The sequence below is a fragment of the Chrysochloris asiatica genome, unplaced genomic scaffold (assembly GCF_000296735.1).
Source record: "Chrysochloris asiatica unplaced genomic scaffold, ChrAsi1.0 scaffold00172, whole genome shotgun sequence".
Lineage (NCBI taxonomy): Eukaryota > Metazoa > Chordata > Mammalia > Afrosoricida > Chrysochloridae > Chrysochloris > Chrysochloris asiatica.
Window position 1 is genome coordinate 4,973,919 of NW_006408690.1, and position 26,563 is coordinate 5,000,481.

The following is a 26,563-nucleotide window of genomic DNA, read 5'->3' on the forward strand; positions in this document are numbered from 1 at the left end:
CCCCAAGCCACTCCTTGGAAACCCTATGTAGGGTTATCAACTGCAACTGATTTGATAGTTCTTAGCAACACAGCTAGTAATGTAACTTACTAGGAAATTTCCAGTTGGTTTACTAATAGAGGACTTGTTTATGTGGGTAATTATGAGTATGCAACTGTTTTTAAATTCTTTGATGTAATTGTGCTCATGATAGAATAGAAGCTCACCATTATTGAATACTTCCACCCCCAGACTTTGTTTCAAGCATTTTACATAAATCAGTGCTTTCAGTTCATGTCCACAACAACTCCATGAAGTAAGCACAATCAGCATTCCCATTGTTTCCTATCAACACCTTATTTCTTAGAACACGAGACCAAACTTAAAACTAAACTCAATAATGGTTCCAACTCATACTGTCACTGTAAGACAGAAGAGAGTGGCCCCATACGTTTCTTGAAGGCTGTACATCTTTTCAGAAGCAGACTGCCACATCTCTCTCTCTCAGAGCAGCTGGTGGGCTCAAACCACTGACCTTTTGGTTAGCAGATGAGTGCTTAAGCCATGGCACCACCAAGGCTTCTTCTTTCTTGCACTAAAATAAGGCCAAACTTCGTCTCTCATACTTCGGACATATTGTCAGGAAGGACCAGCTACTGGAGAAGGGTATCATGTTTGTAAGGTGGAGCTTCAGAGAAAAAGAGGAAGACCCCCAGTGAGATGGATTGGCACAGTAGCAGTATCAATGGGTTCAAGCATGGCAACAATCGTGAGGTTGGTCCAGGACCGGGTAGTGTTTCGTTTTGTTGTGCATAGAGTCACTATGAATCAATACTGACTCAATGATACATACCAACAACAAATAAGAACCATATGCTCCTATTCAGACTTACCAACAAATTTGACTTAAAGACACATAACATCACTTAGGAACTAACCTTGTTCATAACTTGGGGACTGCCAATGTCATCAGATGGCAATTTGTCCTGATTAGCTTTACCTGACATGGCTCACATTCATCTCAGGTGTTACACTATCTCCCTACGGAACTGGGGATAAGTGGGAGGTGAGAGTAGTGGATAGAAGGTAGGAAGGGATGTTCCCAATATGAATGGTCCAGGATCATCCATCCAACTAGATGTCTCCACGTCTTTAAACTCCAGCACTGCATGGGTGAGAGTGAATTCCATCCCTCCAACAACCTTGCAGATATCCATAAATGTTTAGTTAAACAAAACCCCCCAAAACCATGAAACTTTATAGACACAGAAAGTGCAAATAAACTTCCTGATACCACAGTGCAAAAGAGAATTTGCTCTCTCCTGGGAAACAGTATAATAGAATACTCAAGTGTAAAAACAATCTTCAAATAGGTGCACACATACTTTAAAGATACTTTATTATGATCAAAAGCTTTCCATTAATTTATAAATTCTTACTAGTCAAAGGAAAATAAATAATAAAATCCATTATTTTCAGGAGGCTTTTGACAACATACTTTTGCAAATCTTAAGACATTTACATGCTTTTCAATTTTAAATTATTGCAATTTAGATACATTCGGTCATTACACAATACTAGGAATGTCACTCTCAAGATACCAAGAACTGCCATATTAGTAGTAAAATCGTGGTACAAATTTTACTTTTTTATTTTTAACCAACTCTAATCAATAAGTTATAGGAGTACAGACTTTTCAGTCTTTGATTTTTTTAATACATGGGGTTAAAATAAATATGTCTATTTTTCTATGCATTGGCTAAAATTTGGGGGAGCAGACTGCTAAAAGAACCACTAGTGAGGAAATGTTATGCTATTCTCTTATTTATGAGGAGTGAGTGGGGTGAAGAAAGTACAGAAGCTGAGACCTCTTGCTACAATTATTAATAAGTCATTGGAATAGGCCCAGTCTTAGTAAATTTTAAACAAATCTCTGAAGCATCAAGATGATCACATACACATCACTTATAAGACTGTGTATACTACCCGATCAGAGATTTCTCAAATTGCCAAAGTGTCCCTTAATTCTTTTCATTATTTAAAAAATACGATTAGCTCTGGTCTAAATAGAGAGAGTAGTCTGAAGAGTTCTGTTTCACAACAGCCTCATCACCACTAATGAGAAGAACTAGTTTCAACACCTTAAGCTACATCTACCTCCATAGTAAAGAACCGAGGCAATTATTTGCAAATGAAAAATAATATAGCAATGTCAATATTTCAGAACAAAGAATTTGGGCTGCTCATATGAATGCCCAAATAATTCAACATTTCTCATTATGCTTTGCAAAGTAAGTCTTAATTTATAGGAAATTTAAGTCAATGTTAAAGACGAGACTAATCTAGCCAAACCATCTACAAGGAGACATGTGATTTCTTAGACCAAACTATTTTAAAGTATTACTCTATTAGATTTGGAAATCCTATTTCTCTGCTCTTTCATTTTTTGAAAGCTGAATTACTTGTTATTTAATTAATAAAATTAGAACTCACTGTTCGGATTATGCTGTTATGTAGTATTTTCATCTAATTATTTAACTCTTAGGTTCAGGATGTGTGTCTCAAGGTCACTGGAGAGTGGTTTTATTCCTGTTTCTAATATTATCATTTGACATACCAGAAGGTAATTCCATGAGCAATGCTAGCTAGCAAACGTGTCGTGTAGAAAAAAACAAACGTGTGGATATGTCTGAGACAAATCAAAGTCAAATATTTACATGGAATGTTGACACTAAATTATAAAGCCACTATTTTAAAATTATGTTACTTTTATATATAATCAATTTATTTTATGAATAGGTCCATATGATAATTAAAAAAATATGCCTTTCAAACAGTTCATAAATATATAACATTTCACTCAATACTATTTTTCTTTAAACAAGACATCTACATTCTCTTTACAAATCAACAAAAAATAATCTTTTTTCCTCTTTTAAAATCACAGATGCGATGCTCTGATTGCCAGGGTTTTATGCATGCAAGAATTGCAAGACATGTTCTCTTATACAGTTTATGGACATTCCTAGTATTTTGAACTATATAATTCACTTGCTAAAGATCAGTAGTATCAACAAAAAAACCAAGAGATCCCAATTAAATATTTACAATATAAGATTCTTTCTTAAACTTCTTTACAAACAGCAAAACTAGGCTTTTATCTGGTCAGCATTAGGAATCATTTTAAAGATAAAGAAGTAAGTTAACAATACAAGAAAAGATGTTTTGTTTTTTAAACATACATCTTAGTGATGTGTATAGTGATCATTTATGTATATTTTTGTAAACGATCAAATTCTCCTTAACTGTATCAGTAATGTGCAAAATGTCTACTTTTAGGATATGAACCACATTTTTATTATTTATTGGGAAAATTCAAAGGCAGCTGCCAAAAAAATAACGTAATAATAATAAAACTTTCTTTTTGGTGACTTCAAAAATATCTTCTGAGGATTGAGGATTTATAAAGAAAAATGTTCGAAATTATTACTTGCACCTAAGATCCCACCATTCTTATTAGAATTAACACCATAAGGAGAGGTTTTTAAAGTTACATACACATTGTTTTTAAGTGTTTATCTTCCCTTATTAAATATTTGTTGAGTCACCGAAATGTACTAAGATTTCTCCATCTCTAACATGAAGGCTACCCTATTCAAGGCAGATTTTCAGTAGCTATTTTAAAAAAAGATTTTAAAATACACATACTGTGAACATATTGTGCATACATAGGAAAATGCTCATACTTTTAGTAAGAGGACCTCTTCTTAGTGCCAGCCCAGTTAAATCTGTGATGATCTGCCGGCAAACAGAGATGCTGTCTTATCTGTCTAGAGCTATTAACACCCTCAACACTTACAGGCAAACTTGAAGGCAGTGACCACACGTGAGCCAGCTGAAGCACTAAACTCAGTTCTCCACCTAGTCTTTAGTTATTTCTCTTGTAAGTCAGCATATTTTGGAAATAGAGCTATACTAGAGACAAGCATATGGCTCCAAGCTTTGCTTCGAATATAGCATTGTGTGCAATCGATGTTAGATCTTATACTCATACATTATGTTTGAAATAAGGTTGTAAAAAGATACAGACAAAGCTGGCATTCAATTTTACCAAGATAGTACACATTTACAACAGTGATGTCTATGTAAAAACCCTACCACCAAAATGGTAACTGAATCTGTTCTCATCATGCAGTCTATAGAAAAGAGGTTTATGGAAATTTCCTTAGTTATGAATGCAACCAGCTCACTGGAACCCAATGGGCATCTGTCTCTAACCTATCAAAAGTTGTTTTCAGCTCATTGAAGGCCACGGTGAGGTCATCATTCACTATAATCTTGTCAAAAAGATGACCATATTGGTTTTCCATGATCTGCGCAGATTGAATCATTTCTTGAAAATCTTCTTCCTACAAAGGGAAGTTTTTTGTTTTTTTTAAATTGGTTGAGCTGGCAATTACATCACTTTATATCAATGCAAACATTCCACCACTGCCTTACGTAATGCAGTTGTGTGCTCATTTCTTCACTTCAACCAGAAATGAAAATTACCCTCTTTTATTAATATGTTCCTCAAAATTTTTAATAACATTTCTGATCTGCTTAACACTGAACGGCTCTTGCAAGTTTTCCCACCGTCCCTGAATTTGTGGGGACTTAATCACTAATATGGAGTCATGGTGAGGCACTGTAGGCTAAGCACTGGACTGCTAACCCCAAGGTCAGTGGTTCACACCCACTAGTGGCTCCTCAGAACCCCTAACACAGGGTTGCTATGAGTCAAAATGGACTCAAAAGCACTTAACCATCACCACCACCACTAAGGTGGCATTATTAGGATATTTCTATCTTAAAATAGCTGGGGGTGGGGAGGTGGGGAGGCAGTTTACTCCAATATTCTGACTGGTTGCCTTATTTGTGCTTCTCATAGTTCAAAGGAACTTATAACATAAACTACTTTTTCAGAGTTGGATAGTTACCAGTTATCAAGCCCTGCCTAGTTCTCATTAGAAATGGGTCAGAAGCCACTCAAGCTCACATCTTTGAAACCCGAAAGTATTTTAGTTGGCTATATAACTAAAGACTATATAATTATATGCATAAATTGAAGTGAGCCAAATCCTATGGATATGGTGCCACTTACCATCTTGAGAAACCTTAAACTTATAAATAGTATACAACAAAACTCCTTGTATTGCAACATACTGAAATAATTTCCGAGTCCAAATTTCCATGTCTCATAAAATGTCACAATAGAAAATTTAACCTCAGTGTTAATCAAGAGCACTGAATCAGTAACATCATGATTGAACCTAGTCAGCATGGACATGTATATGAGAAAAAAAGATTCTCTGTCAGATACTGGGAATCAAAAATGTAATCTGTATTTTGTTACCACAATTAACAGTTTATAAATTAATACAGGATAAAGGGAAACATAAGCTAATTAAGAGCAAAACAAAAAGACAGCGCTTAACATTTATTTTCTTTGCTTTTTAATTTACATCCAAAGGTAGAATGCATGATTTTGAGAATGAAAAAAAAGAAAGAAAGATCTTGCCAAAAGCCATTTTAGTCGTTAGAGTCTCCATTTTCAAGAACACTCACAGGAAATAACAAATATTATTAAATAACAATACAAGTCTACTAGCCTCGTACTCAAAAAGGTGCTTTTTAAAAATCCTGTGTTAAATTTGATTATTGATGCAAGGAAAGAGAGGGAAAAAAAAGGCACATTATTAGAAATTCAATTAAGACTACTAGTATTCTTAAATGAACAATAACTGACTTTTTCCCCCACTTCAAAAGGCACCAACCTAAATACAATTCTATCTTTCCCAGATTTTGGATCACAACCATCATAGACTAGTTTTTCTAAGGTAGAGGCTGCTGCACACCTGTTTCATGCTTTGGTTACGTAGTATTACCAGCATCGTCACACTTACTGTAAAGGGTTTGGCAGCTCCTTGGTCATCTCTGCTTGAAATAATCTTTGCGTTTTTTCTTGTCTGTCTCAGACGCTCTATTGATGGAGGCTTTATGAATATCACAAAAGGCTTAAATTCTAGCGTTCTTAAATGCTTTACTGTCTGCAAAGAAAAAAAGTTTTCTTATGTTACTTTATAACGTCATGAGTGAGTTTTACACTAAAACAGACTTTTCTTCCTATGGAGAAAATTCTTAAAATCATTTTCAAATTAAGGTCAGTGGGTCTTTCTATATGTTTATCATTCAATAAGTTGTTGACAAATATAATAACTACCTTTGCAAAATGGCTGAAGATTATAAATTGCATTTATAACTGTTTTTGAAATGTGTAGGAAATAAACAGAAGCAGCTAACCATACATGAAATTCAAATTTTCGATCAAATTCTCAAAAGATGCTATGAGCTAAATAGAAAAACTGCTGTAATGGAAGTATTCAACCTTCCCATTCAAATCATTGACTAATCTCAAGTAAGAGTTCTCAGTCATTGCACAAGCCAAAATTGGAATATAAAAACAAAGAGATCTTGGGGCACTCTCAACTTTTCTAATAATATCTGTTTTTTTCCCACAAAAGACTTCTTTAGTTACATTTAAATGTTTTTGTCATCTTAGAAAAGCCACCAATATGCCAAGAGTGAGTAGATTTCAAATTGATTTCATACTGAAATGCTCATATGAAGTGTAGCAGATAACAGGGGCCAGAAAGGTATCCAACAGTTCACTGTAACTTACATGCGGCTGAACGTCCAACAAACAAACTTTGTTTTTAGCTAGCACAGAGCGAACTGAGTCTATACTGGTACCATAGTAGTTGTTTTTATATTCACCATATTCAATAAACCTGTAGAAAATTAGAGATGTATCAGAGTCATTTGTGAATATATATATATATATATATGTGTGTGTTTAGTCAGCAAGATATAGAACTCATATGTAAGAGATATTTTCACTGGACATGTTTAATAAAATAAACCCTGTTTAATAAAAATAAATAGGGCCGAGGACTCCCATTTAAAAAAATCTTCTATTCTACATTTTCAAATCAGTAGCGCCTGATTGTATTACACTTAAGCTGAAAAAAAAGTACTGTGATCCAGAAGTACACTAATGTTTTCCATCACCTCTTTTTCAGAACTAATGCAATGTAATAAAACGGTGAATAAGTCAAACAATAGAAACTACTAAAATTTCATTGCAAACTGCAGACTAACCAAGCTTGGCTTGGAAGTGAAGGAAGAGCCGGGTGGTGGCTAATGGAGTCAGGGCAGCCGATTATGTGCTATAAAAACACAATCACTAGGCCAAAGGAGAAAAAACAAAAAAACACATTTTGACGTTTCAATAAAATCCCACAATCCTGCATTAAAACACACATCACTTTGTGATACCCTAAAATATTTACGGTTAAGTAAATGGATAACCTGGCAGAGGTGGGGGTGAGGTAGGGGCAGGAAAACGACTCAGAGCTGGCTAGAGGATACGGTACAAGCAAGAGGACTTACATGATTTCAATTTTTGAAGAACCAATGAGAGGAAAGAGCATGTGTGTGCGGAGACTATGTCCTTTGTTAAGTGCTGTCGAGTCAGTTCTGACTCATAGTGAACCTGTAAAGGGTTTCTGAGGAGTGGCTGGTGAGTTTGAGCCACAGATTTTGTGGCTCAAACAACCTTGCAGTTCAGTGCTTATCCTACAGCACCGCATCAGGACTCCAGGGGGTGAATGTAGTTCGAGGTATATATTCAAGCCCGTTGCCACAGAGTCAATTTCAACTCATGGCGGTCTCGTTATGTGCGGAGTGACACCTCCAGAAGGATCTGTTACATAGTTGTTCATTGTTGCCGTTCTTGTTAAGTGCCATCAAGTCCATTCCCACTCATAGTGACCCTGTGCAGGGTTTCCAAGGAGTGGCTGCTGAGTTTGAACCATCTACCTTGTGGTTCAAACTGACTTTGCGGCCCAGTGCTTTAGCCCATGGCACCACCATTAAAAAAAAATATATAACTATGTATTAATTATATATTAAGATTGAATTAGTGGGGTAGAAGGTGGTCATAATAATATACTGGCCACTGTCCCTTATTCTACAAAAAGAATAACAACAGAAATGCAGAGAGCCTAGGATAATGGAAATTGGAGGTGAGGATTGATAGCAATTACTAGCCAATTTTTTTGTCTGCCTCCAAAATACAAAATAAACTATATGACAAATGGAGAACTCACAGTTGTCAAAAGTTGGATATATAGGCACATGCTTCAATACTACAGTAGCACAAACATTTAAAAAAATTTCCACATACTTGTTATTTTGTACATCTGTCTCAAACAAATGCTTGGAAATGAAAATATATTCAACACCATCACTTTCCTGGCTTCTTCTTGCTCTTGTCGTATCTGGGATTTAATTACAAAGCATTTAGAAAAACCCATGTATCAGTGACTTTAAGGAGAATTTCAAAAAGGTATCAAGTATTTGATTAAAGTATATTTCTTGAACATGTTTCCTAAAAGTTGATAAAAAGCAACACAAGCTAATAAAATATCAAGTGTCACTGATTCCTATTTTCTGATATTAAAATGGTATTAATTTGAAAGTAAAGTCAGTATTAAATTGCATTGTTAGCTATTAAGCCAATATATTTTCAAGGCTACCTAAAATGCTCATTAAATGAAAAGCAAAAACAAACAAAAAATCTTACTGCCGTGGAGATGATTCCGCAACCCTGTAAGACAGTAGAACTATCCCATACGTGCTTTCTAAGGCGGTATATCTTTATGGACGCGGACTTCCCCATTTTTCTCTCAGCTGCTGAGTCTGGACTTTTTAAGTTAGTAGCCTAACTCTTAACCCACTACACTTCCAGATTGCAATTCTTGAGGAAAATATCCCCTTTCTTTTGCAAGTATTATGCCTATTATACTTATTCACTGATCTTTATTTATTTAAGTAATTCTCCTTCTACTATGTAAGGTGAACGGTATTTACTTTTCTGTCTTTAGCACATAGCACATAGCACATAGCACATAGCACATAGCACATAGCACATAGCACATAGTGGGTATGACTTCAATGTTCTGTTTTATGAATGGAATGAAGTTTATGGCCTTTACCCGGATGTGATATTCATTTTGTCTTTGCAAAGTTATGAACCACATCTCTCTAGAATGCCAGTGAACTCTAAACATTTCAGTAATTAAGAATGTTTATTGCACCAGAGGTACTGTTATTCTTTGTGACAGTCATATTTTTGCAGGAAACAGTATGAAGTTTTGACAAACTTAATCCTACCATAAAAACCCAGAATAAATTTCACAGCAGAAAAACACTATTAAGCATATATAACATAATACACATCCCAGAATATGAGAGAGATTAAATTTAGTCTGATGCCATGTTTACGAGTTTGGGGTTAATTTCCTTTACGACTTAAACAGCTGTGCTGTTTGCTGGCATTCCTTCAGCAAATAGCGGCTTTAAGAAAAATAATATTGCTGAAAACTGAAATGAAGAATTGCCCATGAATTAATTTTTCATGAACTAAGAAAAGATCGTTTTAACTCATTTCTAATGGTAGAACACTTTGAAAAGGCAGAACATGCATCTTAGGGATCACCACTCTGATGCAAGGAGCCCTGTTGGAGGTTTAAATATATTATTTAGGACTATATCAAGTAGTAATTGAACAATGCATTTATGAACTTGCCATCCATAATTAAAAGGCATCAGGTCCACAACCAAACCATTTGTGTATTATGATCAATCTGAATTATTCAGATCTGGTATTATTTTCTGATGAAGAATTTTAGGGTCTAATTGCAATGCAGTATCATAGGAACTTCATAGACTCATTAACAGTGAGGAATCCTGAATAAACATTCTGATCATTGTTATGATGGAAAAAGGAAAGACAGGAGTACTAGCCGCAGTGCAGGTCGCCACAGCTGTTTGAATATTCACTATGCTTATGGTTCAAAACAAACATTAAACAGATAGGAAACAAACTCCACTCCTGCTCACACCCTGCTTTCCCAACAAAACCCAGAAAAACTGGCATGGTGAAAGATGAAAAAAAAAAAAAAAAAATGAAAACAGAAATTTTTCTTAAACTGGCATTCTAATTTGTAACACTATTTTTTAGAAGTCTCAACTGATATACCCTGGCCAAAGTGTTCTAGAACATGAGACCAATCAAAATTATGATACATGCCTATAATGTCCACTTTCCCTGTCACCATTTCAAATGCTCATTCTATAACTCTTCATGAGAAACAGGTTAGTAACAGATTCGGCTGATTGATGGTATCCAGATTCCAGACTATACAGTCTTTAGAATCCATCAGATACTTGATATCTACCACAGAATCTTTCCTTAATAACTTTATCTTAATTTACTGAAAGGTGTTGTGAAAGACTGTTTACATTAATAGTATTTAGATGTGCTGATGATAATCTATAGCTTTAAAACAATATTATTGTTGTTTACCAAGAATGAGATTTCTTCACAAACAGAACAGAGAGAAAGAAAACAGGGGCTCCTGCCTCCACTTTCATTACAAGCAATTTTTCATACTTACATGGCTTTGGGAGTGTGGTGGCTTTTAAGCAGCAAACTGAACCAGTTTGAACTTACCAGCTGTTCTGCAGGAGAAAGGTGAGGCTTTCTGCTTCCACAAAGATTTATAACCTCAGAAACTCTATAAAGTGTCGCTATGAGTGGGATCCGACTGGATGGCACTGAATAATAACAACATGGCTTGATGGAAGTGTTTATACCACTTTTTAGCCATTTTAATCCTAAGAGTAATGGCATTTTCCTGATTTAACGTCCCTTTAAATATTTATTTTTATATTCAAATAATTACAGATGCACTTGTTGTTGTTGTTAAGTGCCTTCGAGTCGGTTCCGACCCATAGCGACCCTGTATAGGGTTTCCGAGGGTGTAAATCCTTACGGGAGTAGAAAGCCGCATCTTTCTCCCACGGAGCGGCTGGTAGTTTCGAACCGCTGAACCTTAACATTCGCAGCCCGATTCGTAACCACTACGCTACCAGAACAGATGCACTAGAAGTTATTAAAAACAGTATAGCAAAGTTCTACATTCGTCAATGGTAACTTCTCCCATAACTACAGTGCATTATCAAACCAGAAAAATCGTATTAGCACTAGACTACAAAGTATTTGTTGTTAGGTGCTACTGAGTCCATTTCTACTCATCGCACCCCCATATATGAAGGAATAGTAATGCCCTATAAAGTTTTCTTGACTGTAATCTTTATGGAAGCAGAACATTGGGTCTTTCTCCCACAGTACTACAGGGTGGATTTGAACTGTCAACCTTTTGGTTAGTAGCCAAATGCTTAAGTGTAGGATCACTTAAACTCCTTATTACTATTGTTGTTAAGTGTTGTCTAGTTGGTTCTGATTCAGAGTGACCCAGTGTAGCACTTCTAAGGAGCAGCTGGGGAGTTTGAACTGCCAACCTTGCTATCTGTTATTGTTGTTATTAAGTGCCACTGAGTGGGTTCAAACTCATAGAGATCCTGTACAGGATTTATGAGGAGTGGCTGGTGGGTTTTGAACTGCTGACCTTATGGTTAGCAGGTTATAGCTCCCGAAGGAATCAAAGCATTTACATAATGGTGTTGCTGAAGAATACTGAAAGTACCATGGCCTGCCAGAACAACAAACAAACCTATCTTGGAAGTACAACTTGTGGGGAAAATACCAAAATTCAAATGTTTATATGGTCTTGGAATCTTTTTATAACAACCCCAAGATATTCTTATTATCAGACAGGTCTGGAAGATACTGCTCCATGGGGACCTTTTGGCATTAACAATTTGTTCAAAAGTGAATCGGACTAACCAATGTCAATGAAATACACATGTATAAATTGTTGAATCAGTGTATGGTTTGTTGTGTACACTGTCAATAAAATAAAATGTGAATCAGATTTCATTGCTATTAAAGGGAAAAATGAGAACACAGAGTGATGGATATTAGTGAGGGTTACACAATACATGAATGTAATTAATGCCACTGAGCTGGTTCCAGAAGATTGGTTTCAGGACCCCCGTGGATGCACACATGCCCCAGTCCCTTATATAAATGGTGCAGTATTTACATACAACCTAAGTATATCCTCTGTACATTTTACTTATTATGCCTAATACAATGTAAATGCAATGCAAATAGCTCCCTCTTAGCCTTTGATGATTGCTTTGACTACTTAATTGCACCACCTCAATAGTTTTGGTCTACAGTTGGTTGACAGGCTAACTCTATACAGCACCAGAAGCTATATTTTGATCAGATCTCCTAGTGGGGAGCTTCCTAAAAAGGTAAATTCTGGTTCAGTAAATGTGGGGTAGAAATGCAAATCTCAGCAGGGGATTGAATCAGAATGAACTGGTTCCAAGTTCTACATAAACCTGATTTCAAATCTAGGTACAACTATTGCCTATGGAATTCTGAATAAGCCAGAGTATTCTTTCTACATCATTTCCTTTTGAACTAATAACATCCATCTCGTTGTTAAGTGCCTTTGAGTGTCAGATCTGACTCATAGCGACCCTGTATAGGGTTTTCCAGGAGCGGCTGGTGAGCTTGAACCGCTAACCTTGCAGTTCAAACCAACCCTGCAGTCAAGCACATTAGCCTGCAAGGCCACACCAGGACTATCTATCTTAGGAGGACAAAATAAACGGATACAAAGGAAATGACTATGTAGTCAGAAATTAACCTTTTTTCCCCCCTTTTGATCTGCTTTCTATCATCTAGGTTTACAGGTTGCTTACCTGTAAACTTAAATACTGTTTTGTAAAAACTGTCTAACTGCCTATATATTACACTGTAGCTGTTCTAAGAAAAGTGAATTCTTAAAGTTAAAAAATATAAAAAATAGAAAGAAACCTTGTAATTCCACATTTTCCTTTCCTTTCATCTCTGTTGGTAGAAACCAGCAGTCCTATGACTTATGGCTGAAAATGATTACAAACAACAATTTGGGAAAATGTAGTAAAAATGAGTAAGTTGAGGTAAAAGAAAACTATGATTTTATAACAAAGTTGAGCTCTTCCAAAACTAAAGAACATTGCTAAGGGCAACATACAAACGGTTGGAAAAAAAAAAAGTAGTTCTAAAAAAAGCCAACATTGCAATTTAGCCTTTTAGATGGCTTTCCTAACATCAACATATTAAGTAGTCAAATGGCATTTATTCTGGAGATCAAAATGTTTCCAACATCACATTTCATTTGTATGAACGCCTATGAAAACAACTTTTATAAAACTAGATCTAATTCTGTGTACTGAAAGAAGCCTGGCATCTCTGGATTGCATGCCAATGAAAGTCCCATTGAATGCTATCTGCCAATTACTACATATAAAAAATAATTAAGACGGGTTTATATTGTACCAAGTCCCCTTCATCCTGCTGTAACTTAGTGAAAAACTCTAGCAGCAGTTATTTTAGGAAACAGAGCAGTAAAAAAAAAAATTTTAAGAAAATTTATTTATAAATGATACTTTGACATCATATGTGTACTGAAATACACCATGAAAATCTGAGAGCAGAGAAGCATGATTATCCAATAGACTGCCAATCATCTGGTTAACTAGAGCAAATCCTTTACCCACTTGTATCTTAGTGTCCTCTGTAAAATGTAGATATAATGGCACTACATACATCAGAAGTTTACTGTGAGGTCTAGATGGGTGAATACTTAGAAGAATGCTAGGCACTACTGCTACTTAAGGGTTATATGATGATGACATTTAGTATTAGTCACATATAAGAGTACAGCACTTACGTGGTACTGTCACGCCATAGTGTTGTGTGTCACTGATCAGCAGCTTTCGTTTCAGCTCATTCAACCCTACTCCTACAGGGCCTGAAAAACAGGAGGACATAAATTCATTACCAACAAAACTCCACAGCCATTTCAATAATTAACGGTAATGCATCAAGACAGAAAGAGAACATGTTTCCAAATTTGCATCCTAAGAGATAATCTCTAGTCAAGTTGTATTTAAGAAAAAGTTAGGGTTCCATTTGTTGCTTTCTTATTTAAGTGTAAAATTTCCAACTTGCCCTCAAAAAAAAAGAAAAAAAGAGAAATGTCTGTTTTTAAAGTAACGATACCCACTAAAACCAAAAACTTAAACCACTGGATTTCAGTTGATTCAGACCCAAAGTAATCCTATAGGTCAGAGAAGAACAGCTCCTTAGGGTTTCTACAACCGTAAGTTTTTAGAGGATGAAATTTTCGTATTTCTTCTGTGATTTTTTACTGCCATTTTGTAATTAGCAATCCAACGTTCAACTACTGCTCCCTCAGTGCTCTCAACCCATTAATGGTACCTGCTAGAGCTTAAAAAAAATAAGCACACTTAAAAAAAAAAAGGATTACATAGTTTGGATAGTGACAATTTTAATTTTAAGTGTTTTAGATTTTATAATAAGAGAAAAATCACAGAACCTTAATTTTATTTTGGATGCAAACAAAATTAGGCATTTTAAATTTGCAAAACCATCCATCTCATTTGTATTTTTTAAAGATTCTCTCCTAAGCTGTACATTTCCATTGGTCTTTGATGTTGGTATTTTGCCCTTGAATTGATCCAACTCATTGTGACCCCATTTGTACAAAACAGAATTGCTCCATATGATTTTCAATGCCTCTGAACTTTTGGAAGCAGACTACTAGGCATTTCTTCCATAATGCCTTTGGGTGAGTTAGAACCAAGAGCCTTCTGGCTGTAAATTGAGTCGTTAACCATTTGTGCCCAGTAGACTGTGAGCTCTGGGAAAACAGATACTTTATCTACTTTCTAAAAGTGGCAGCATCGATGGACTCAAGTGTGGCAACAGTAGTGAGGTTGGCCCAGGATCGGGCAGTGTTTCGTTTCACTATGAGTTGGCGCCGACTCGATGGCACCTAACAACAAAATCAAATACTTCTCTTGGTGTGTCATTGTAAGATAAGCACTCAACCACAAGGTCATATTGAACCACAAGGTTGGTGGTTCAAACTCACCAGTTGCTCCTTAGAAACCCTATACAGGGTCGCTATGAGCCAAAACTGACTCAACGGCACTTAACAACAATGACAGTTTATTTAATGAATTATATTTAAGAATTATGCTATTTATTATAGAAATAAAATTATCTGTTGAATAAACCAAAAGAAATGGGAATTAAGATTTAGAAAATCTTACACCTAGGACCCGATTAGGTATGAAGTTCAAGGTCAGAAATAGAAGTTGGAGAGACTCAGGTTTGAGCGTCACCCTTCTGAAATGAAGCAGAGGGGACTATAATGAATTCAACTCTAGATAAAGGGAGTTTAAAGACAGGAATCTATTTAGCTAACAAAGAACTGCAATTTAATAGAGAGGGCAGAGGTAGAGTGTCATTATGAATATAATCACATCAAGACAAACATTGAAGCTGTAAGAATATATCAGCTCTCTGAAGGAGAGAAAAAGAAGGATAAGCATTTATTGATTTCCTACTCTACGCCAACGAGCAGTGGGGCTCTTTAGGATAAGCGCTGGACTACAAACCACAAGGTAGCTGGTTAGAGCCCAGTAGCCGTGTTCAGCAGGAGAAAGATGAGGCTTTCTGCTCCTGCAAGAATTACTGACACTTGATGTGTAAATAGTAATACTTTAAGTAGAAAACCCTATGAGTCAGAACTGACTTGACAGCACTTAACAACCAAAATAACTGGTAAACCATATTTTTATGTACGTATATAAAGGTAGCACATGGTCTGTACTGAGTAGACAGCACATAGTGAAATCTCAGACAGTAGTCAGAACTGACTCGAGGATACTAAACAACAACAGGCTTGAGAAGCAAGGTAAGGATGGTGGCACTGGGAGGTCTGTTATGCAGCAAGTATGTGCTACGTGTTTGCATGCGCCACTGCAGATCCTCAAAATGTCCCTGCAGGAAAGGTATTATTCTTCTCATTTTACAGATGAGAAAACTGAGACAAAGAGAGAGGTTAAGTCATTTTCCTAAGGCCACACATCTGGAGTGTGGGTTAGTTGGCATTCAAAGGCCCTCTGGCTGACTCAAGAATCTGCATTCTTTCCAGTCTACCTAGCATAGTATTAAAAGCATTTGGGTATTTGGGTAAAACCTAACTCAGGTACCCTGTAGATCGGTAACTTCACAGAGTCTTTTATTCCCATTTCAGGTTGTCCCACACTTGGGTGTGATGGCCATCTGTGTTTGTGAGAAATGCAGAGACTCTGACTACAGAAAGCGGCAGTAGCCAAATCTTGCGATCTCTAAACTCATTCTGGACAGAGGCCCTGAGAAGTCTAAACTGGATGTAAGAAAGATAATGTGCACACCAGACCTGGACAGCATACATCAGGGTGTGTCTCTCAGGATTCTTGCTTGGTTCAGGACTACAGAAAATAAAATGCAATGATGGTATGTGAGCAGAGGCCAAATCATCACATTAAAAAGCATTGTGGAGTTCATTCTATTGGAATTCAAGCAGTGAATAACAAAGCTGACATGATTACTAACTTTAAAAAGAAAATACAAGACTGATTTTATTCAAACCAAAATATAAACAAAGATTTATCTGCTCCACTTAAAAAAACATTCACAAGAATTTACAAAATTACTTTGTGTGCAAATTCTGGAAATAAGGAATAAAGGCATGGACTAATAAGGAGCTCTGGTAGAGCAGTGGTTACGAATCGGGCTGTGAACCGCAATGTCAGCAGTTCAAAACTACCAGCTGTTCCGCGGGAGAAAGATGAGGCTTTCTGCTCCCGTAAAGATTTACAGCCTTGGAAACCCTGTACAGGTCGCTATGAGTTGGAACCAACTCCACAGCACATAACAACAACAACAATCTCCATTACTTGAAGTTCTTAGAGGGAAAAAATGTGTCAATTGGATAATTAAGATAAGTAGGAAGGCTAATTACTTTGTAAGCATTTAATGAATAGGTCCTACTGGAAGTATGTTATGTGTGATTTTATAAAAAAAAAAGCTTCATTTATTTCGGCCAAAGAAACAGTCTATTTTGGGTATCAAGAAAAAAAAAAAGTTAGTAAAGCTTCTATTTAAAATTCTACATTTAAGAAACTTTTCATTTAAGAAAAGTTACTTAATTATATGCAAACTAGATTCCTTTATTTTTATCTTTGGAAAGGATAAAAGTAACCAATATGCACATTCTTAGTATCATTTACATGGAAGGAAGATTTAGACATATATAAGATACTTTCCCTAAGTGACTCTGCTGTTAACTTACTAATAACTCTGCTGTCATTAGAGTCCTGATGGCATAGTGGTGAAGCGCTCGGCTATTAACAGAAAGGTCAGCAGTTCAAACCCACCAGCCATACTGTGAGAGAAACACGTGGCAGTCTGCTTCCATAAAGATTACTGTTGTTAGGTGCCACTGAGTTGGCTCTGACTAATCGTGATTCTATGTACAACAGAATGAATACTGTCCGGTCCTGTGCCATCCTCACCGTCGTTGATATGTTTGGGCCCATTGTTGTGGCACCACTGTGTCATCTCACTGAGGATTTTCCTCTTTTCTACTGACCTGTACTTTACCAAGCATGATATCCTTCTCCAGGCACCGGTCCCTCTTGATATGTTCAAAGAAAGTGAGATAAAATCTAGTCGTCCTCACTTCTAAGATGCATTCTGGCTGTACTTATTCCAAGAGAGATTTGTTCATTCTTTTGGTAGTCCGTGATATACTCAATATTCTTCATTGCCACCATAATTCAACTGCATCAATGATTATTTGGTCTTCCTTATTCACTGTCCAGTTTTTGCACACATACGAGGTGACTGAAAAGATCACTATGGAGCACTTCTACTGTCCTAGGAGGTTGCTATGAATTGGAATCCACCCCTTGGATGAGATGTTGAGGGTTTTCACTGTGATATTTTCAGACTTGCTTTTTACTTGATGTAAATGTGCGTATGGAATACATAAAAGGCGTTCTACAACTTGCCCAGTTAAACAGGCCTTGTGCAAAGCCTTCCCAGAGTATAGGACCTTAGGTGGAATCCTGAGCCCTATCCAGAACCTTCTGAGGTGGGACATTCCCACTAGAAAGGACAAGCAGACCAGCCTGGAACAGCTAGAGTAATAGTAGATACATCTTCAAAGAAAGATCATCAGGAAACAACCAAAACAAAGATGGGAGTATGACTGGATACTACAAGAATAATTCAGTTGTTCACCTGGAAGCCATCAAGGCAAGCAATCAAGTCCCTTTAGGACAAACACCCCTCTAAAGACAGAAACTCAAAGGGAACACATGAGGATGCATGTAAGCCTACTGATGACCACACTGGTCTAATGGTGAGTGGAAGAGTGGGAAGGGCAGCAATGAAGAAATGGGCTGATTTCAATTCCCGTTGAACTGGAGATGAGAGAGAGAAGAGGAAGGGATGGTTGGTCCAAAGTGTGGTGAGACCTGGGGAGACCTGAGTCCATGGACAAGGACACAGCCACAGAGGAATAGAGCTGAGAATGAAGCATCCAGCTGATATGAAGTGAGGGGAAACTCATAAGAACACCCAAACCTGCAGATAAAACCTATTTGACCTAGCCTTGATGGCTTGATAGTCAGAACTCGACTAGAGGAAGATTAAAAATAATAATAATAATAATTTTTGATAAAGGAAACTGGTAAATTGCTACAATTTAATGAACTTGACCAATACTCATGGAGGTAGTAGCTCTAAATACCAACAGAGAGGGAAGGAGTCTTCACATCAAGTATCAATGTTATCCCCTCTGTACACAAGGTAGATAGGGATGGGCAACTTAGACATTGGCTACCTAAAATGAGGGGCAATAAAGGCACAAAGTGACTGGCTTACAAGTTTTCAAGAGGGAGTTTAGTTTAAGAGTATGTGGGGACAGACAGAATCCCCACTGAATAGTTTTAATCTTGTCTAGATGGATCTAGTGAAAAGAGATGAGGATAAGATTCTTATGATTCAATAGTGAGCAATTGTGACCATGACTAATTACAACCGTCACAATTGTAAAGGTAGAAGTTTTGTAACAAAAGCGGGGGGAGTAGTTAATCTTACAGTTCAGAAACAGAGGACCCTAGGACCATCAAGGGAGAAGAGCACAAGTGGAATGCAGGACCTTATCCAGAGAAGCAGTGACACCAGAGATGGAGGCAGAGATGGGGACATGGAAAGAGGGAGCAGCTGAGGACTCTAGATTCATGGGAAGAGAGGGACTGAGAGCTGGATGCCAGGAGACAGACTCGCATAATTTGTGCCTTTTGGTGGTGTAAATTATAATATATGCCTGAGTTTAAAAACACAAACAAAAGAGCTAAAATGAATAGAGAGAAATACTGTTAACTGATGGTACATGGAAGGGATTATAATCATTGTAATGAAACAAGGTGTATGATTTGTTGAATGTAAAACTGATGCTCTGCCCTGTAAACTTTCACTCAATTCACAATAAAAAACTTTTTTAAAAAAAGAAAGAAAATGTTCCCATGATGTGTAACCCAAGTTTATGGAAAACAAGAAATACAGTTCTATTAAAACGCTAGTCTGCTATAATTTTTAAATGAATTCACATTTGTTGTACAAGTGTTTTCATGCCTCCACCCCAAAAGATCTACTTTCTGAATATGAACAGATTTTTCTGAAACAGGTTCAGAAAATGCATAGTTGAAAAGCAAAGAGGGCAAATGAGAGAAGGAAGTACTGAGGAAGGAAACCCAATGACAAAAGCAGCACTGCAGAACTGTAAATGCACTGAAATGGTGCCTCAAAGTCTCTGAATGATACTCTTACACTTACAAAATAAAAATTTGTGGCTACACTCTATGACATTGTATTTGTAGTTTAAATCATTTATGTAAATGTTAGTTAAAATTCAAAAAGAATAATTAGCACACATTGTGTGCCACTGAGTCAGTTCTAACTCGTAGAGACCCTGTATGGGGTTCCCACAGCTATAAATCTTTATAAGAACAGAAAGCCTTATCTTTCTCCTAAAGAGTGACTGGTAGATTTGAACTGCTGTCCTCGTGGTTAGGAGCTCAATGCATAACCCACTATATCACCAAGGCTCCAATTAACACATGCTGTTGTTAGCACAAGTTGGTTTTGATTCATAGAGACTCTCTATAGGGTTTCCAAGGAGCACCTGGTGAGTTTGAAGCGTCTACTTTTTGGTTAGCAGCTCAGTACTAACTGCAAGGTTGACAATTCAAGCTCACCAGCTGCTCCTTGGAAACCCTACACAGGGTCGCTATGGGTCGGAAATGACTCGACGGCACTTAACAACAACAACTTATCCTACAGTGCCACATCAGTACTGTAGTTGTACATTAGTCTAGTAAATAATCATTCAAGATCTACACTAACACATACATAAATAGACGACTAAAGCTACAAATACAATGCCATAGAATATGGCCACAAATAGGAGCCCCTGGGTTGCTATGAGTGGTTCTACTACTAGTTACACTAGTTACACTCCTGGTTCTATGACTAGTTACACTCCTGGTTCTACTACTAGTTACATTTCTGGTGTGGTGCTGTAGGATCAGTAGGGACTATGAACCACAAGGTTGGCGATTCAAACCCACCAGGTGCTCCTTGGAAACCCTATACGGGGTCGCTATGAGTCAGAACGGACTTGACAGTACTTAACAACAACTACCAGCCATAAGGTTGGTGGTTCGAACCCACCCCAGAGGCATCTTGGAAGACAGACCTAGATCTGCTTCTGAAAGTCACAGACTTCAACCATGCGGAGCACAGTTCTACTCTGCACACACCAGGCCACCAGGAGTTGGACCCAATTTGATGGCAACTAGTAAAAACAACAATTATGAAAACAATTTAATTAAAATCTATGCAAGGTGGCACATACTATTTTAATGACACTCATTGCATACAAAGAATAGCCATAAAATGATTATTTGTAAAGGGCTTGCATAAAATTGCAGTTTTTCTCAAGGCTAATGAATACTGCTTTAAATGTAAGCATTAAACTTAATCATTACACTTGAAGATAGTATCATGCTAAATGTTACAATGCCAGCAATCTCTTAGGAAAAGAATCTCAAAGAGATATATTGGTAGGTAGGCATTAATCAGACTATTGTTGTGTGTATCGAGTGAGTTTCCGACTCATAGTGACTCGGTACAGGGTTTCCGAGGAGTGGCTGGTGAGTTTGAACCACTGACTTTGCAGTTCGAACTGACCTTGAGGTTGAGTGCTTATCCTGTGGCGTCACACCAGGACTCCATATTCATGTAATAAATCATGATGTATTAATGATAAAAATCCATTTTGATATAAGCTTTTAAATTTTTACACCCAATATTCAATTATATCTGTATTTACAATATATCAAGGAGAGACATCGGTTGCTCTGATCAAGTACTATTCTTTTTGCTATTTATCATTGTGCATCTTGACACAAGTATAAACTGGTATATTACATTACATGGCACTAGCATATGATGGTGCTTACGGACACAGCTCTTACTACATGCCCACCTTCTGTGCACCAGTAATGCTTAACAAGGAAATTCTTCCACATTTCTCCTCAGATACTTTTATATTATTGGCCACATTTTTTACTCTTAACTGTTCAGCGTCTTGGTGTGGCATTGCAGGATAATGTACTACACTGCAAGATCAGTTTGAACCGCGAGGTTGGCAGTTCAAGCCTTACCAGCTACTTCTCAGAAACCCTATACAGGGTCGTTATGAATAGGAACTGGCCCAACGGCACATAACAACAACAATCCAGAGAAGAATAACAGAATTACTCTGGTCTGCAATAAATATCTAAAGCGCTTTTGTTGCCAGGTCAAAAAAACAAACAACAACCAAAAAAAAAACACTTATTCATTTGATTTACTATAAGACAACGCAAACAAAATCTCTAGATATCCTTTGGATCAGACATACGTTATAAAAAGTCTATACATCATGTTGTAACACTACTACTTTTATTGCCCTAGGTATCAAATACAAACAGCCATGCTATCATATTTGACCCATGATCTCATTATGATCATATTAGTTAGTGGGGGGTTGGATTTTTGTGTTCGCAAGTGACAAATCTGTTTATGAAATTAAATTTAAAGTTTCCCTGGAATTGAACTATATTAAAAAATACAGCAACTTAGCAGTTCATAACAAGCCCTGATAGAGGTTTAGATTTCCTTTCTTCTGTTCCTTTCATAATGGAAGAAAAATGCTATTAGTGAAGTATCAATTTGTATGCTAAGGTCAGAGAAAACAAAAAGATTCATTTTGCCGAGGGTGCATCATTTTTCCCCAAAAATTTGTTTACACTAGACTTATATGTTATTGTTGTTAAGTGTTGTTGAGTTGATTCCGACTCACAGCGACCCTGTATAGGGTTTCTAAGGAGCAGCTGGTGAGCTTGAACCGCTGACCTTGCAGTTCAAAGCAACTTTGTAGTCCAGCACATTAGCCCACAGCACCAAGACTCCAAACTTATGCGAGGAGACTTCAAATCCTGGTGTGGCGCTGTAAGATTATCACTAAACCACACATTCACTTTGAACAGTGAAGTTGGTAATTCAAACTCACCAGCCACTCCTTAGAATTGACTCAACAGCACTAAACCATAAAAATTTACAGACTTATATGAGGGGGCTTCAGAAAGTTTGTGGGAAAATTCCATTATCTTGGAATTCCATTTTTGCATGAACTTTGTAGTTTCGAACTGCTGACCTTGAGGTTCGCAACCCGACAGAGTTCCTTTTTCTCATATGTACTGACTTAACTCATCTCACCTCTATCTCACAGCTATGACAAGAGTGCAACGAAACTAAAATGTCACAAAATCATTTTAGAGTTTACAATAGCTAAGTCCTGGTGTGGTGTTGCAGAATAAGCACTGGACTGACAGCCATAAGGTCAGCGGTTCAAACTCACCAGCCAGCCCTTGGAATTCTATACAGGGTTGCTATGTGTCAAAACCAACTCAATGGCACTTAACAACCACAACCATCAGCTAAATGGAAGGTTTGTTGTTGTTAACTGCCATCATGTTGGTTCTGTGGGTTAGAATTGCTAATCCTACAGTGCCTCGATGGCACATAACAGCAACAACAATAGTGCCACAAAGGAGGCATGGGTAATTTTCTTACTTCTCAGGCTTTGTTCAAAATGTTGCCTTTTCAATGAAGTCTGCCCTACTGAAAAGCCATCGTGTCCTTGTTCCAAACTCTTGATTCCTGTGACCTTGCTGTACTTTTGCTTTCTTCTTATCACCTTTCAACCACTAGGCCACTGATTTTATTACTTGTTACTAATTTATTATCCTGGTGTGGTACTTTCGGATAAGCACAAGCTTGGTTTGAATAGCAAGGTTGGCAGTTCAAACTCACCAGCTGCTCCTTGGAAACCCTCTAAAGGTTGTTATGAGCCGGAACCAACTCAATAGCACTTAACAACAACTTATTATATACGTCTTTTTTGTCTGTCTCCTACTGTTGTTGTTATGTGCAGTGGAGTCGGTTCTGACTCATAGCGACCCTATACAGGGTTTCCGAGGCTGTAAATCTTTACGGGAGCAGAAAGCCTCATCTCTCTCCCGCAGAACAGCTGGTGGTTTCGAACTGATGACCCTGAAGTTAGCAGCCCAATTCGTAAACACTATGCTACCAGAGCTCCTTGTCTGTCTCCTACTAGTAGATCCTTAACTTCAGCAGGGTAGGAATGTGTGTGTTTGTGTCCCCCCACATACTCAGAACAGAGCCAGGCACAGAGTTGGTACTCTATGAAAAAAATCAGTAGAATGAATGAATAAAAAATAAAACTGTGGTTTATGCTCAGAAATACAGCCTGCATGTAAACATTTAAGAAGGTCCCTCCCTGGTAGCACAAACAGTTTGCCCTTAACTACTCCCCTAAAAGGAGTCCTGGTATGGCACAGTAGGATAAGCACTTGACCACAAGGTTGATTTGAATTACAAGGTCGGTGGTTCAAATGCATCAGCTGCTCCTTGAAAACGTTATGTGCTGTTGGAATCAACTCAACGGAACTTAACAACAACAACTCACCATACAGTGCTACAAAAGAAAGACCTGGCAATCTGCTTCCATAAGATTACAGCCATGAAAACCCCAACACAGTCCTACTCTGTAACACACGGGGGTCGTCATGAGGCAGAATCAACTCAACAGCAGTTGTTTGGTATTTTTAATAAGCATTTAACATAGATAGTGGCATAAAAGCCAACTGTGATTCTAACAAAGATCAGATTTACTTCCTATATTATAAGAATTTTACAATTTTATATCCATCACACACTTAGAATTCTGGTTTTACATTTTGGCTTTTCATCAGGCCCAGAGTAAACTGCAAAAAAATGTCATCAAACCATCCCTCCTCACCGTTGTCTCTCAACTCACGCTGGGTTCAATAATTCATTGCAATGGCCACAGAGAACTCCAGAGACAATACTCACAGTTGTGGGCTTCACTTGGGAAGTTAACAGGTTATAATTCAGGGTCAGAAATGCTCAGGGCACAGTTCTTCCAATCAGGAAAGCCTCTCCTCAGCCATGCCTACAGGCAGGCCTCTCTGACTGGCCATTGTAACAAAACTCCTTTAGTGCTGCTAATAAATGCCCACAGGACACACCACTCTACCATATGCCTCAGCCTGAAGACACTTCATGTTAGTTCTGTGAGTCAGCAAACCTGGCTTCCCAATTAAGTTCCTGAAGGCACTCCACTCTACAACAAACTTCCTGTTCAAAGTCACTCAGCTTTACTGCTTGTGGGCTGGGAAGCCCACAGCTCTGTTTCGTGTCTGGTTCTTGGTTCTACTGTCCCCGCTCTGCCACTCCTCCAGCCTCACAGCTTTCAATCCCTAGGTTGAGAAAATTCAATGCCCATGGATCTCGGGGTCCAAAGGACACACTTCCCTCCTGGCTTTTCTTCTTTGATGGTAAGTAGTGAGATACCCCCCTTCCTGTTTCTGAGATGCGCTATTTTATACCCATGCTAGAGTTTCAAATTTTTATAATTACAATGAACCATGCTGCTTCATGTCATCCTATCAGTATCTTCTCCTACCTTCTCTTGTTGTGTTAAGTGTCATGGAGTTGGTTCCAACTCATAGTAACCCTGTACAGGAACAGCTAATGGGTTTGAACTGCCGATCTTGTGGTTTGAAGTCCAGTGCTGATCCTACAGTGCCACACCAAGAGTTCCTTCCACCTTCTCTTATTTATTAGGAAAAGAGTTGTTGGTGGGAGTTACAAAGACTATGGTTTCTTGTTGTTAAGTGCCATTGAGTGGATTCTGACTCATAGCAATCCTGTATATAGGGTTTCCAAGGAGCAGCTGGTGAATTTGAACCACCGACCTTGCAGTTCAAATCGACCTTGCAGTCCAGTGCATTATCCCACAGTGCCACACTTCAACAACGACACAAGTAGTCTGTATAAAATCCTCCAGAACAAACTCTCATTGCCAGAGATTTACAAACAGGTTCAACAAAAGTTTTTGGAATGTTAATACACATACTAATATTTACATTTAGTTCTGAGGGCATAGTTTCCTCTCTGCTTTCTGTGGGGGTACTTTTTGGTTATGTGCAGTCCATTCCCACTCAGCAACCCTACAGGGTAGAGTAGAACTGACAAGGCAATCAATCTTTAAGGGAGCAGATTACCACATCTGTCTCAGTTGGAGTGCCTGGTAGGTTTGAACTGCTGACCTTCTGGTTGGCAGTTGAGTGCTTAATCACTGTACAACCAGAGTTCCTTTTTTTTTTTTTTTTTCAGTTATACCATCGTTTTATGGGGAATAAAATCATGCCTCTCAGATAGATGCCTATTTGTTCCAAGTGCCTCTACAAAGCAGTCTTTGTTATTATTGTTAAGTGGCGTCCAGTAGGTTCCAACTCGTGGCAACCGTGTATAGGGATTCCGAGGAGTGGCTGGTGGGTTTGAACCACCGACCCTGTAGTTAGCGGATCAGTGCTTGTCCTATAGCACCATACCAGGTATGGTAGGTAGCATACAAAATTCATCACAAGGCAGGATAGAGTACTACTTCATGCTCAGGCTGAAACTGTGACGTACACAGAAAGATTTATTATTAGCATTCTTTTATGCCTCATCACCTAACTAACAGTCAGAACAGAGCACAGATTGTCTGAATAACCACATGATGGACTCCTATTGGCTTACTCTATGAAAAGTTTCTTACTTGCTTTTTAAAAACTCCACTTTTCTCCTCTCTCATTAATTCACCACCCTCCATACATACACTTGTTATTTGACTATTTACTTTTTTAAAAAAGTCAGTTTTCACTAAATTTATGTAGAAAACTATACTAAGTGCCTGAGATTGATTTTAACACCCCTTTGGGAAAATATTTCTAAATACAAAGGGAATTTAAAAGAAAACTGCCACTGAAATGTTTTAGTGGCTAAAATGTGGCTTTGGTATAATACCTTTAGAAAATGTAGAGAAAATGAAATAATTCCAAAGAAGGCTCAAAGTCCTCCATTGTCATAGTTTTATCAGGTTAATGAATTGTT

General features: G+C 37.6%; 1 protein-coding gene across 1 annotated transcript in view; it reads right to left on the reverse strand.

Moving 5' to 3' along the window:
* Nucleotides 1-4,204: 4,204 nt before the first annotated feature.
* Nucleotides 4,205-26,563, reverse strand: part of MPP7 (membrane protein, palmitoylated 7 (MAGUK p55 subfamily member 7)) — a 181,508-nt gene continuing 159,149 nt past the window's right edge. Inside the window, exons 11-15 of the mRNA XM_006871679.1 lie at nucleotides 13,779-13,859; nucleotides 8,267-8,360; nucleotides 6,701-6,809; nucleotides 5,925-6,068; nucleotides 4,205-4,388 (exon numbers count right to left, since the gene is read on the reverse strand). Of these exons, the coding sequence (XP_006871741.1) occupies nucleotides 4,209-4,388; nucleotides 5,925-6,068; nucleotides 6,701-6,809; nucleotides 8,267-8,360; nucleotides 13,779-13,859 (608 nt within the window). The 3' untranslated portion in view covers nucleotides 4,205-4,208. The remainder of the gene's footprint in view (nucleotides 4,389-5,924; nucleotides 6,069-6,700; nucleotides 6,810-8,266; nucleotides 8,361-13,778; nucleotides 13,860-26,563) is intronic.